We start from the raw sequence: 12,627 nt of genomic DNA on the forward strand, positions 1-12,627 counted from the left end.
TTCTAGAAAGGGAGTGTGGCCTAGTGGTTAGAGTGGGAGGGACTGGGAACCAGCGCTTCTGGGATCTCTTCCCATTTCTCAGAATGGAGTGGGGTCTAGTGGTTAGAGCAGGGGTCTGGGAACCAGGGCTCCTGGGATCTCTTCCCAGTTCTCAGACTGGAGTGGGGTCTAATGGTGAGAGCAGGGGTCTGGGAACCAGGCACGCCATGAAACGTGTGACGCAGGGAGAATGGGGCTGAATTTCACTTCCCACCAGGTGCCGTTTCTAGTTCCAGATAGGATGGGCTTTGGCCCCTCAAACCAGTTCAGTTTCCAGCCCTTCACCTTCTCAGCCATGGGGCGGGGTGTATGGGGGGGGGGGGGAGGCAGAGTGCACTGGTTTCCGGGTGGGGAAAACCAAAAACAATCCCTCCCCCAGCTGCCCTATGTGGGGGAAACTAGCCCGGCCAATCAGCAGCAGGTGAGGGCCCAGCTGGCTCGGAACGACCGCCAATCACCTCTGTGGCTGCGGGCAGTGGGCGGAGCCGGGGGGCGAGGTGAGTGGACTGAGGGCGAGGGGGATACACAGAAGCAGGGTCGCTCGGCTCCAGGCCCTAGAGACCGCCCCAGAGCAGGGTCGGAGGACTCCTGGGGCGAGAGGGGGCCGAGTGTGTGCACTGGCCGCCGGGCACGGAGCACTTCCAGGGAAAGGGGCCCGAACCATATGACTGCAGAGGCTGGTGGAAGCCGCCTTGATGCAGCCCTGGGTGGTAAGAACAGATCGGTGGTCCTCCTTTCCTGCCTGCCCCTCACCGTAGCTTCTGGGCTGGTGGGGTCAGCTGAGCCCTGAACTTGGCAATCGCTGGGAGAGCCCAGCATCTTCCACCCTTGGCCAGGGTCGTTTTCCCCCATGAAAGGCCCTGCCGGGAATTAGCTGTGGCCATCAGGAGACAGCGGTGTCACCTTTGTGGGTTATCATCAGGTGATAGGCCCCTTCACGCTTGGATCCCTCCTCCCCCCGGATTGATGTCACCCCCTTGCATGAGGGTGGCTGCAGGGGAGGGGGGCTATTGCATCCTCAACCCTTTCTTCTGTGCTACTGGGTAGCAGGGCCAAGCATGGGGGAAACTGAGGCACACGTCGGCGTCATAAAAATAGTGCAGAACTTTGCCATGGCCCCTAATGGCAGTAGCGTGGATGGGACCCGGGACGTTTAAGAGCCAGCCTAAAATCGGGAAGCCGGACGTTGGCCATGGCTACAAAGCTGAGCTGTCTTTTCCCTTGTCAGGCGTGCCTCTGAGCTGTTTCTACTGCAAATCCGGGCAGCGGTGTCATCACACCCCCCAGACCTGCTCCTCGCCCCAGGACGCGTGCATCGTCGTTCACGAACGCAACACGCTGGGTGAGTCCCGCGGGCACCTCCGGGGGGCGGAAAACCTGCTGCTGGGTGCGTTTGCCGGTGGGTGTCTGAATGCAGCCTAAGGCGGGACAGCGGCCCGTTTGCGCCCCTTCCAACTAGCAGCTTCCCGGAGCACCCACCGGGAGATTGCAGGGGGCATGAGGCCCGGGGACATGGAAGTGAAAGGTGAACACCCGCCCTACTCTGCGTGATGACCCTGGGACGCCAGCCTCCGGTGTCCCCTGCAAGCTGAGCGCTTGGGCACCCACTCAGCAGAGATTCAAATGCCACCCTGCTGATTAGCAGAGCACCTGCCCCTGGGTTTGGTTTCTGTTGGTGGTGCACATTTGCACGTGGCTTGGTGCACACTGAAAAATTATTCCGCACATGAGTGGAAAAAACTGCACATGGATGGAAAAAGTGTGAGGGGCCATTACCAGCCTCACCTGGCATGATGCCAACCCCTCTGTGGCTTTGGGACAGTGCTATTTGGGGACCCTGGAATTGAGCTTATGGGGGCGCACCTCCTGCAAGCCCCTCTCTTTGCCAGGGATACTCAGCCATAGCCCCTCCCCTGAGGTGGGTGCCCAAATCAGACCAGGCATGTCTTGTCTTTGGAAAGAAACAAGGGAGACCCCCCCTGCTTTCTCCCGGCATGTCCAGTCTCTGCTCCCGAAGCCGTTCTGAATGGTCCTTGGGCTGGGGAGACATTGGCTGCATTGCCCAGTGGTTAGCGCGCTCACCTGGCTGAGGAGCTGAACCTGTCAATACTTAGTGGGGCCCCACGCCGGGGGGCGGCTCCGTCACTTTTTAACCAGCATGCCAAGCCCCCTCCTCCCTGTGCTGCCTTCCCGCCAGGCGCGGACACTTCGGGCACGTTCCAGGCCTGCGCCGACTCCCGCCGCAGCCTCACCGGCTTCCTGGCGTTCTACTTCGGGCTCAAGGTGACCGTGGAGATCCAGTCGGAAATCTGCAAGAGCGATGACTGCAACAGCGAGTCCACGCCCCCCCGTGCGTAGCACCGGCCTCCTTCACGGGCGCGGGGCTGCAGCGGGGTCCCGGGGGTTGCTAGTCCCAGCTGTGGGAAAACACCAGGGGACTGCTGACGTTCCAGGGGCAAGCAGGCGGCTAGTGGGGGGGGGTCACTTTTCGTGGGAAGCAAGCGTGGAGGAGACGTTTCCCGAGGAGGGGAGTATTAACGTCTTCGGCCTGGGGAGACCGTCACTTGCCAGCCGTCCCCGCCCCTTCTAGGGAGACACATTCAAATGCGGAGCCGATCTTGCGGGCGGGACCTGGGGGGGGCCTGGTTTGCTTAGCCTGGGATAACCCACTCTAAGAGGAGACCCAATTGCTCTCGGGGGGCGTGTTCTGGGGTGCAAAGCAGACCGGTAAGGGGTCACGGTAGTCCAGAGCCAGCACCTTAAAATGCTCTTTCCGGGGCTCACCACCTGGTACCCACCTCACTGTGAGTGCTGGTTGAAGAGGTCAGCCTGACCCCTCCCCCTGTCCCCCATTTCCCAGCCCTGGGCCAATCAGAGAGGGCCGGCCCGAGCCATTCGTGTGCCCCGGGAGCACGGCACCGCCCACAGGAATGCGGCGCATACACGGCTCCTCCCCCGGACGCCCGGCGTCCTGGGAACCCGGGCACCCAGTGCATGCGTGGCTCCACCCTGGGCGCCCAGTTCCCCCGGAGCCCGGTGTATGTGTGGCCCCGCCCCCCGGTGTCTGGTGCATGCATGGCCCCGCCCCCACTCGGTCCGGCAGCCCCACGTGGTGCCCCCTACAATGGGATGCCCCGGGCGGTAGCCTGGTCACCCCGTAGCTTGGGCCGGCTCAGCAATGAGAGGGACAATCAGATACATTTGCTCATTCCAAGGGTGCGTGTCTGCAGCAAGGCTGACGCCAGTTGTGTCGCTGACGTCGAAATAGCTTCATTTGGCTTTTGCACAGCAGGACGTCGATGGACGGGACTCTCCCTCCGACCCCCCTTGCTCCGCTGGCAAGGCGGGGCACCGGAGTCGGAGTGAGACGTCCTCCAGCTCCATATTAGTTCGAAATAGCGGCCCACCCTTTTATTCCGAAATAACGCTGCTGTGTAAACGTCCCCAAAGAGACCCAGCGCCCGGCCCCCTGCCCTGCAGTCAAGGTTCATGTTCCCCACAGCACCGGGTTGGCTTAGATCAGTGGTTCTCAAGGCTGTGGATGCTGGTAGGGTCGCTGCCGATGTCTGACAATCCGAAAGGAGCCTTCAGAATTCTTCAGGGGCCTTGTACATGGGGGAAGTGCAAACCATGGACTCAAGTGAAAAGTCAAGTTAGTTTCTCAGCAAGAGGGTTCAGGCCACACGACACCCAGGAGCAGGGCGAGAGCTAGCAAGGGTCACAAAGAAACAGCATCCAAAGTTGCCTGGGAGTGGCGTGGCCTCAGCAAGTCACCGCATCGGCTCATTTCTTCCTGAGCCTTTTCTTCCTGCGACTCCACTCCCCATGGCATGTGGGGATCAGGCCTCAGCTGGTGTGTTGTGTCCAGCTCTGGGCCCCACATTTCAGGAAAGAGGGGGAGAAACTGGAGACGGTGCAGAGAAGAGCGACCAGAAGGAGGAAAGGGCTGGAGAACACGAGCTATGGGAGGCTGAAGGAATTGGGCTTGTGCAGTGTGGAAAGGAGCAGACTGAGAGGGGACGTGAGAGCGGTTTTCAGGTATTGGAAAGGGCGTCACACGGAGGCGGGAGAAAAATTCTCCTTGGCCTCGGAGGACAGGACAAGCAAGGGGCTTAAACTGCAGCCAGGGAGGTTTTGGTTGGACATTAGGAAAAACTTCCCACCTGGCAGGTGGTGAAACTCTGGGATAAGTTGCCGAGGGGGGTTGTGACTCTCCAAAGAGCAGGTTGGGCAGACGCCTGTCAGGGACGGTCTAGATCAGGGGTGAGCAATAATTTTCAACCAGGGGTCACTTAATACATTTTCGAAGTGGCCCCGGGCGATCCTGGAAGGGGCGGGGCCAGAACACTTCCCTGCCTCCCCGCCCAGCGACTGTGATTGGTCTGCGGGTGGGGGCGTGTGTGAAGTCTTTGCCCCCCTGGAGAGAACCGCCCGGTGTTCTGAACAGCTGGCGGTTCCCTCTAGTGCCCGTGCCCCTAGCGGTGGGAGGAGACTTTGCACGCTCCCCCCTCCCACTGGCCAATCAGGGCTTGGGGGGCGGGGGAGTGACAGGCCTCCATGGGCCTGATCAGCTGGATCTGCCCCGCAAAGGCCCTTTTGCCCACCCTTGCGCCAGACGGTGCTGGGTCCCGCCGTGGGGGCAGGGACTGGACTCGGTGACCTCGAGGTCCCTGCCGGTCCTAGGGCTCTGCAAGTCTATGGTGGAAGAACCCTTCTTGGCCTCCCCCGCTGGACAGACACCAGCCAGCAGGGAGAGATGGGGCCTCCCGCCGGGGGGGAGGGGTCCCTGGACGCTGCTGGGTTGGGTCTGTGGAAAGGGGCCAACTCCGGTGGAGCGAGGCGGCCGGACGCCCCCGGACACAAGGGGAGAGCAGCCCTGGGAAGCTGGGGGACGAGGGGGGCGCGGGACCACGCCGGCCGGCCACTGGGGCTGGGAGTCAGGCGGTTTCCAGGGGCTACAGGAGGGGGTGGTGCCGGGGGCAAATCCCGGAGGCAGCTGCCGGGCCGGGGCCGTGGGCTGGGTTGCTGGCCGGGGGGGTCTGGCCCCTCCTGCGTTCTCCGGCTCCTGGGTCTGGAGCCGACCCTTCTCCCCCTGCTGCCTTTCAGGGCTGGCCATCAACAACGTCCCCAATGGGCGGGAGTGCCAGGCCTGCTACGCCCCCGGCTTCCAGAGCTGCCAGCCCGCCGGGAGCCTGCTCTGCCTGGGAGGCGCTGACCAGTGCGCTGACGTGGTCGGGACGCTGGAGCAAGGTACGTGAACACCCCAGGGAGCCAGGCGGTGCCAGGCGGCTCTTCTGGGCCAGCCGGGGTGTGGGGGGGGGCTGGGAAATGCCCCTTTGCCTTAGCACAAGCCAAAAGGTCAGAGGCCGTCACTCACAGGAGGCTCCCAGCCCATCCGGCTCTAACCACTGCACCCCACTCCCCTCCTAGAGCCAGGGATAGGGACTAGAAGCCTTGAGTCCCACCTCCCCTCCCCTCTAACCGCTACACCCCACTCCCCTCCTAGAGCCAGGGATAGGGACTAGAAACCCTGAGTCCCACCTCCCCTCCCCTCTAACCGCTACACCCCACTCCCCTCCTAGAGCCAGGGATAGGGACTAGAAACCCTGAGTCCCACCTCCCCTCCCCTCTAACCACTACACCCCACTCTCTTTCCAGACACAGGGAGAGAACCCAGGAGTACTGGCTCCCATTCCCCCTTGCTCTAACCACTGCACCCCACTCCAGAGCCAGGGATAGAGACCAGATATTCTGCCTCCCCGCCCCCACCCATGCACCTCTAACCACTAGACTCCACTCCCCTCCCAGACCCAGGGAGAGAACCGAGAAGTCCTGGCTCCCAGTCCCCCTTGCTCTAACCGCTAGACCCCACTCCCTTCCCAGAGCCAGGGAGAGAACCCAGGAGTTCTGCCCCCCCCCTCTAACCAGTGTACCTCACTCCCCTCCCAGACCCAGGGAAAGAACCCTGGTGTCCTGGCTCCCCGCCCTCTGGACTTCCCAGCATGACTTGAAGTCCCTTTGCGTGTCACACATGGTGAGGCCGAGCTGAATGGGAATGTGGCCTGGAGCAAAGCGAAGGCAGCACTTTTGGGCAGAGAACTGGCAGCAGAGGGGCCCTGGCCGTGGGCAGATACCCTGTTTGTCGATACCCAGGACTACTTCAAGGATACACCTGTAACCAAGGCCAATTTCTCTTCCTAATGGGAGTGATTCTCAAGAGCTCACATTTTTGGTGCACCGTTCTGGCCAACAGGGTCACAATATTTGTCCCCCCTTTACCGAGAAGCAGCAGAACTCTGAGGCCTGGTAGGACAGTAGGAGAAGAAATCCATGGGGGCAAAGTCTAGGTATTTCCTTAGGGCAGCTTGTTTGCTCACCCTGTTTCGACCAGTCCTGGAACAGAGGTGGGCACAAACAGCACACCGGCTGTCCCCTCAATCTGCCTTCAATCTCTGGTGGCTCCCAGGGAATAATTTGACCCCAAGAAAGGGCTGGAGTCAGCGATCCATGCAGTGAACCCTTCCTGGCCTTAGAATTTACTAACCAGGTTGGTAGCTATCTGTAGGCTGACTTGGCTTGGAGACAAGGTCCTAGAGAACTCGCTGGGGCCCGATAATGGTGGCAGCGGTGGGATTAGGTCATGCTGCATCTGATCTGCTCTGGTTTCCCGGCACAGGCAATGTCACGATACCATTTGCAGCCAGAGGCTGCGCCACCCAGGCGGCCTGCAGCATCACGACGCTGGAGTCGGGGGTGTTCACCTACAAGCTGACCAAGACCAGCTGCAAACCCGCACCCAAAGCGCTGCCCAGCGGTGCCCCCCGGATGCTGGTATGGGGCCCCCTGAGCAGCATCATCCCCCTTTTCCTTCCTGCCCTTCTGGGGCCCTTCCTCTGCTGATGCCCCATCTGCGTGACTGGCACGCCACCCATAGACCGGGGCCGTTGGTGGCTCAGTTTCTCCAGGGGAGAGCAATGGTGAGCTGCCATTGCAAAGGAATTTGGGATCCCTGGATGCGGGGGCTGCAGACAAGCCAAGTCAAGATGCTCTGCTAATTCTGATGGGGGGTGGAGGAGGGGGCTGTGTCCTGCTAAAACCCCCTCACAGCTTCTCAAAGATCCCTGCGAGGGAAGTCCTGGCTCCCTCCCTCCCCCCTACTCTAGCCACTAGACTCCACTACCTTTCTAGAATTGGGTGAGAACCCAGGAGACCTGGCTCCCTCCCTTCCCCCATTCAAGCCATGAGACCCCATTCCCCTCCCAGAGCTGGGAGACAACTCAGGAATCCCGGCTCCCAACTCCCTGCTCTGACCACTAGACTCAGTTCCCCTCCCACATCTGGTGCTAAAACCCAGGAGTCCTGGGAACCAGCTCCCCGGAGATTCCAGCAATGGTCCAAGTCCCACTGCAGATTCCAAATGGCTCTGAATAAAGCTCGACCAGAGAGCGTCCGTGCATGCCTGTGTGTTTGTGGGTATAAGCCATCCGTGTCTGCTCCTCTTTCATGACATACGCCGGTGCTTCCGGGAGCAGCTCTGCCACCATCCCGGACTCCAACCAGAAGCTGCAGGGCATGGCAAACAGGCCTGATTTTTGCACACCTCCTTCACCCCCCCAGAACTAGCAAACCACCCGGCACATCTCCCCGAAGTCAAAACAAGCTCGCACAATAAGAAAATATCCTGCCCAGACTACGTGTAACAGCACCACCTGGTAACACCAGCCCTCACCCTCTAGTTACTCTGTGCATGTTGCTGTGCTGAAGGTTGCTAAGGACTGCCAAGAGGTGACACTTGGGTGCTAAAACAACCACAGTGGAAGTCACAGGAAGAGGCAGAAATTTCAGCTTTCATTGTTTTAAAATACATTCTGAATAAAGTTGCTTGAGCATTTTCCAGTGGTTAATTCCTCAGCCAGAGACTGTTCCACAAGAAGCATCTGCCAGACCAAGGGGAATCCCCATATTTATAAGGCCCAATATGAGTGAATCCCAAATGGCTATCACTATCAGCAAGTGGATCAACGTACCACTCCTTGGTGGTGGACAGCAACGGTGGAGAACATCAGCTCATCCTCTTCCTCCAAGGCTTATCAGCGTCCATCCCATCCTGAACTTCCTTTCCTGCCAGCTTCCAGGGCCACACTTGGCTCTAATCCCACTGCTATCACCAACCATCTTTCTGCCTCCAAAATGAATACTTGGGGATCCCACTACTGACACCAACACTTGTTCTTGGGAAGTCTTTATGCTCCCATCTCAGGTGGCTTCCATACTGGTATCTGCGGTGGGAACTCATAGGATGATCTTGCAGTTAATGCCTTGGACTAGACTGGGAACTCCCTACCCTGACGCCAAGTCCCTGTGTGACCCCGGGGTAGGTCCCAGCTCCATGCTTTAGTTTCACAATTAGCAAAATGTGGTTAGATCGGTTATCTCTTTTGGGGGCAGGGACCATCTCTCATTGTATGTCTGGGCAGCACCTGACTCAGCAGGGCCCCTAGTCTCAATTGGCAGGAGGGGTCTGTGCAGCACCTGGAGCAATGGGGGCCTGATTTTAATTGTAGGGCAGGGTCTGTGCTGCCCCTAATGTGAAGGGGGGAGTCTGTGCAGCTGCTGGTACAACGGGTGGCCCTGATCTCAGGAAATGTCTGTGCAGTGCCCTGACACAACAGGAACCCAGATCTCAAATAGGGTCTCTAAGTGCATTGATAATATCTAATAACCAGCAGACTTACGTGGCATTGTCCAGGTCCCACAGAACAGGGGAATCATGGTGTGTGGGGTGCAGGACTCAAGGCAGGGCCTTGGGGATGTGTGTGTGTGTGGAGGGAGGGCAGTGCAGGAAGCTGTCTGTCTGTAGGGGGGTGCGAGAGTCAGGGTTAGGGGGTGAGGAGGGGCTCAGGGTGGGGGGATCCCATCTGCCATGGGCCTTTTCTCCCCCCCCCCCCCGGCTCCTCTCCAGCTACCAGGGGTGTTTTTCCTCTTTCCCCCCCCCCCCAACTTCCCTGTCTGTACCGTGGCCAAGGGCTGGGAGAGGGAAAAGATTTGGGGCACGGGGGCTACTAACTCGGGGTGCTGGCAGGCAAGATGGCAGAGCCCCAGCCTGGCTGACCACTCCCTTGGTGATATGGCTGCCCCCAGTGGACACTCTCATATTGCATCCCTCCAAACAGCAGCCCCTCCCTTTGCAAGTTCTGGAAACCAGTCCTTTCCCCAGGGCTTCCGGTTGTCCTGGCACCACCAACCCCAGACCTTGCTTTGAGTTAGGAGGAGAGGAAGCTGCCTGCCAAATTTGGTGAGCCTGGCTCTTACTGTTTAGGAGGAATTCTTGCACAAACGGACACGCAGACAGACACACGGACAGACGCACTCTAATATAGATAGATGGATAAACTACAGGGCTATTTGTGCAGGATGCCTGGCTCTCCTTTGCTGCAAAAGGTTTACACGGGCTGGGCTTCGTCCTTTGGAAATCGTACCTGTTTGCTTGGAGTCGGTGCGATTTGTTTGCTGGAGCGTCCGTCAGCTCATGGGTCACCTCCTTGTCCAGCCTCTTGTCCACTTTTCTGCCCTTGCCTGGGCCTAAGGTGTCTCCGTGTTTTGCTGTGCTGCTCCCCTCTGGATGGGGTTAGGATTAGGGTCAGAGTAAAGGTTGTTTTGTAAATTGCAACGTAAGCATCCCCCATTGTGTGGCATCTCTCTGCCTCAGGACAGCAGCAACAGGCAGTAGAAATTTCACTGGGGACACAGCATGGATCATGGGGTAACCACCGGAACCCCTTGCTTCCCCAGCTGGGGACAGAACCCTGGAGTTCTGGCTCCAATTCCCAACCTGTCAGCCTCACCTCTGTCTCGGTGCTACCGGTACAAACCGGGCCTCCTAGCTCTCTTTCCTTTAACTCATCACCCATCACGCCCTTGCTGGAAGCAGAAGAACCCACGCACTCTGGTGGCATGGCTAATTTAAACATCTTCCTCCACACCCTAACCTCGTTGGTCTTAATCCCAAGTGTAACTGTATAAATATCAACACTGTTGGCCCATTCTTTGGTGAGTGCCCAAAGGTTCCAGCTGGGCCAGCTTCCACCAGCAAAGCATATCCCATTCTGAATAATTCCATCAGAGCCTCACAGATGCATGGGGGGGTCACCGGTTGTGGTTCCTGCCAAGAATTTCCCCTGTGTCCATCCTGTGGGATACAATCTGGCACCTATGACAGTCTCTCCACCCACCATGATCTGACCTCCTCCTCTCCACTCAGTGCTCCTCAGGGGAAGTGTTGGTGGCAGAAGTGGGATGCCCAATTATGTCTCCATCCCTCCAAAGTCTACACCTAAAGTCTCACATGGGGCTGGATTCTGGCAATTCAGGGCTCAGCCAGGGTTTCCACTGCCCTGATGACTCCACCCTCCTGCCATCAGGAGATGCTTTTCCTTTCTCAAACATGCATTGGTGGGAAGAAGTGGGACCCCCAAGTGTTTTCCCCAATCACTAAAGCCTTCTGAGGCTATAGCTCTGGGAGTTAAGTCCTTACTGAGAAGCTCAGGGCAGCTACCTCTGCCTGCGAGGGGTTCACACTAGTGAACATGAGGTAATCAAACTGCAGCCGTTGGTTGTGGGTCGTCCGTGGAATAGGGCCTTTGAGAGATGGAAAAGCAGAGGTGAGAGTTTTCTCAACACAGCAACACCTCCCTGGTGTTCTGTCTCCACACGCTGTCTTCTGTGAGGAAGTGGTAGAGAAATTTTCATTCCAACTTTTTTTATTTTGTGAACAAGAAAATCAAGTTTTCGACCAAAGCATTTTCACAGCAAGGGCATGCTTCTCTCTCCCGCCGCCCTCCTCAAAGTCCACTTTTTGTCAAAAAAAACCTACCGGTATATTTTATTTTTCAGTGTTCCACAGCTCTGTGTCGCATTCTTTTCATTCCTCAGCTATGTTTTCTGCTGTTTGGGGCTAAACATAGTCTGGGTTTCAAGCCAAAGCAGCCAAAGTTTTTGACTCCTTGATGTTTGGCCAAATCAGTTTGGCTTTCAGTTGATGATCATTCAGTTTTCAGGATCTTTTGGTTGAAAATGGTTCATTTGTTTCAGTTTTTTACTTTGTTTTAACTTCACATTGGTTTGATTTTGGCAATTTCTGGCCCCAAACTGTTCACATTTCAGCAGAAAACATTTTTTTCCCAGTTCTGTTTGCCGACGGTTTGTGCTTTGACAGTTGGGACTCCAAACATATTTCAATTTAACGCTGTGTCTACACTACAAAGAAAAGTTGGAAAAAGATACACAAATTGCGATTCGCAATTTGCGTAGCTTTTTCCGCTTTTCTCCCACAAGAGGCTTTTCCGACATTTGGTCTGACTACATGGGGCCAAATGTCAGGGAAAACACCCTCTTTCAGAACATCCCTTCTTCCTCGTACAACCAGGTTTACAGGAATGCCGAAAAAACGCTTCTGCTTTTCCAAACAAATTTTCGGAAAAGCAGACGCATTCCTTGGAGGCAGCAGAGCAGAGGTTTCCGGGAAAAGCTCTGTAGTCGAGATATACCCGAAGTTGAAAATGATTCACTTTGGGCCAAAAATTGCTCACTTGGTAGCAGTTTATAGCCAAAAGGTCTCTGCTTTTAAGACCTTTTCAACCAATAGTATTTTCTACTTAATTTTTTGGCTGAAAGGGCCCCCTAATCCCACAACTTCCCATGAAAAGTTTTCTGATTCTCAGATTCCTGAGGGTTTCAGGGTTGCTTTTAAAAACTGAAAGCTGACGGTTCCTCCGGGCCGGGGGGCGGGCGATGAAACCGACCTTTTACGTAACATTTATGACACAGTGAGAGGGAGTTCAGGGTGACTGCTAGACGGAAGAGGAGTAGAGGCTACACCCAATTCACACCCAGCCTGACATCAGAGCTGCTGCCAAGGTCATTGGGAAGGAGACAGGAAACCCTGGTGCCACTTTGCCGGCCTGGTAGACCTTCGACAGGGCTGCAGGTCACTGGTTCTCCTCTAGGCCCGGGTCCCTCTGTTCCGCTCGGCGTGGGAACGGGGCCTGACACGAGCGTCAATGAAACGAAGGCGGGAAAGGGCCCAAATCCCCCTCAGAGCTCCAGCACGGTGATGTGCCAAGGACTTTGCAATGGCAGAGGTTGCTAATCACTGGGGAGGGCGGAACAGAGACACATTGGGTCAGACCGACAGTCCATCCAGCCCAGCGTCCTGTCTCTCGACAGCGGCCAAGGCCAGGTGCCCCGAGGGAGCCAGCCAACCAGAGAACCATCACGTGATCCCTCCTCTGTTGCCCATTCCCCACCCCTGGCAAACAGAGACCAGAGACACCCTGTCACGGCTCACAGGTCCTGCCCACACTTGGCTCCTGGGCGGACCTCCACCCTCCAGTGCGGCAGCCCCTTCTCAGGGAGCCCCCCCCCTCCAGCGGCCGTGAGACAGCCCTTCCTCAGGGAGTCCACTCCAGCGTGGCGACCCTCTCTTGGGGGGCCCACTCTCTCCTGGGCGGTGTGCCCCTCCACCTCCAGGACGGGCCTCCAGCCGCCTGCCTCCACCAGGAGACCCTTCGGTGGGGTCCCCTCTTTCTG

General features: G+C 57.5%; 1 protein-coding gene across 1 annotated transcript in view; it reads left to right on the forward strand.

The window, feature by feature from the left end:
- LOC106731821 (uncharacterized) overlaps positions 1–7,863 on the forward strand; it is a 42,615-nt gene extending 34,752 nt beyond the window's left edge. The window contains exons 9-12 of the mRNA XM_075908212.1: positions 1,268–1,381; positions 2,237–2,389; positions 5,146–5,289; positions 6,716–7,863. Coding sequence (XP_075764327.1) covers positions 1,268–1,381; positions 2,237–2,389; positions 5,146–5,289; positions 6,716–6,939 — 635 coding nt within the window. The 3' untranslated portion in view covers positions 6,940–7,863. The remainder of the gene's footprint in view (positions 1–1,267; positions 1,382–2,236; positions 2,390–5,145; positions 5,290–6,715) is intronic.
- Positions 7,864–12,627: the final 4,764 nt, after the last annotated feature.

This window comes from Pelodiscus sinensis, chromosome 24, assembly GCF_049634645.1.
Source record: "Pelodiscus sinensis isolate JC-2024 chromosome 24, ASM4963464v1, whole genome shotgun sequence".
NCBI classification, from domain to species: Eukaryota; Metazoa; Chordata; order Testudines; family Trionychidae; genus Pelodiscus; species Pelodiscus sinensis.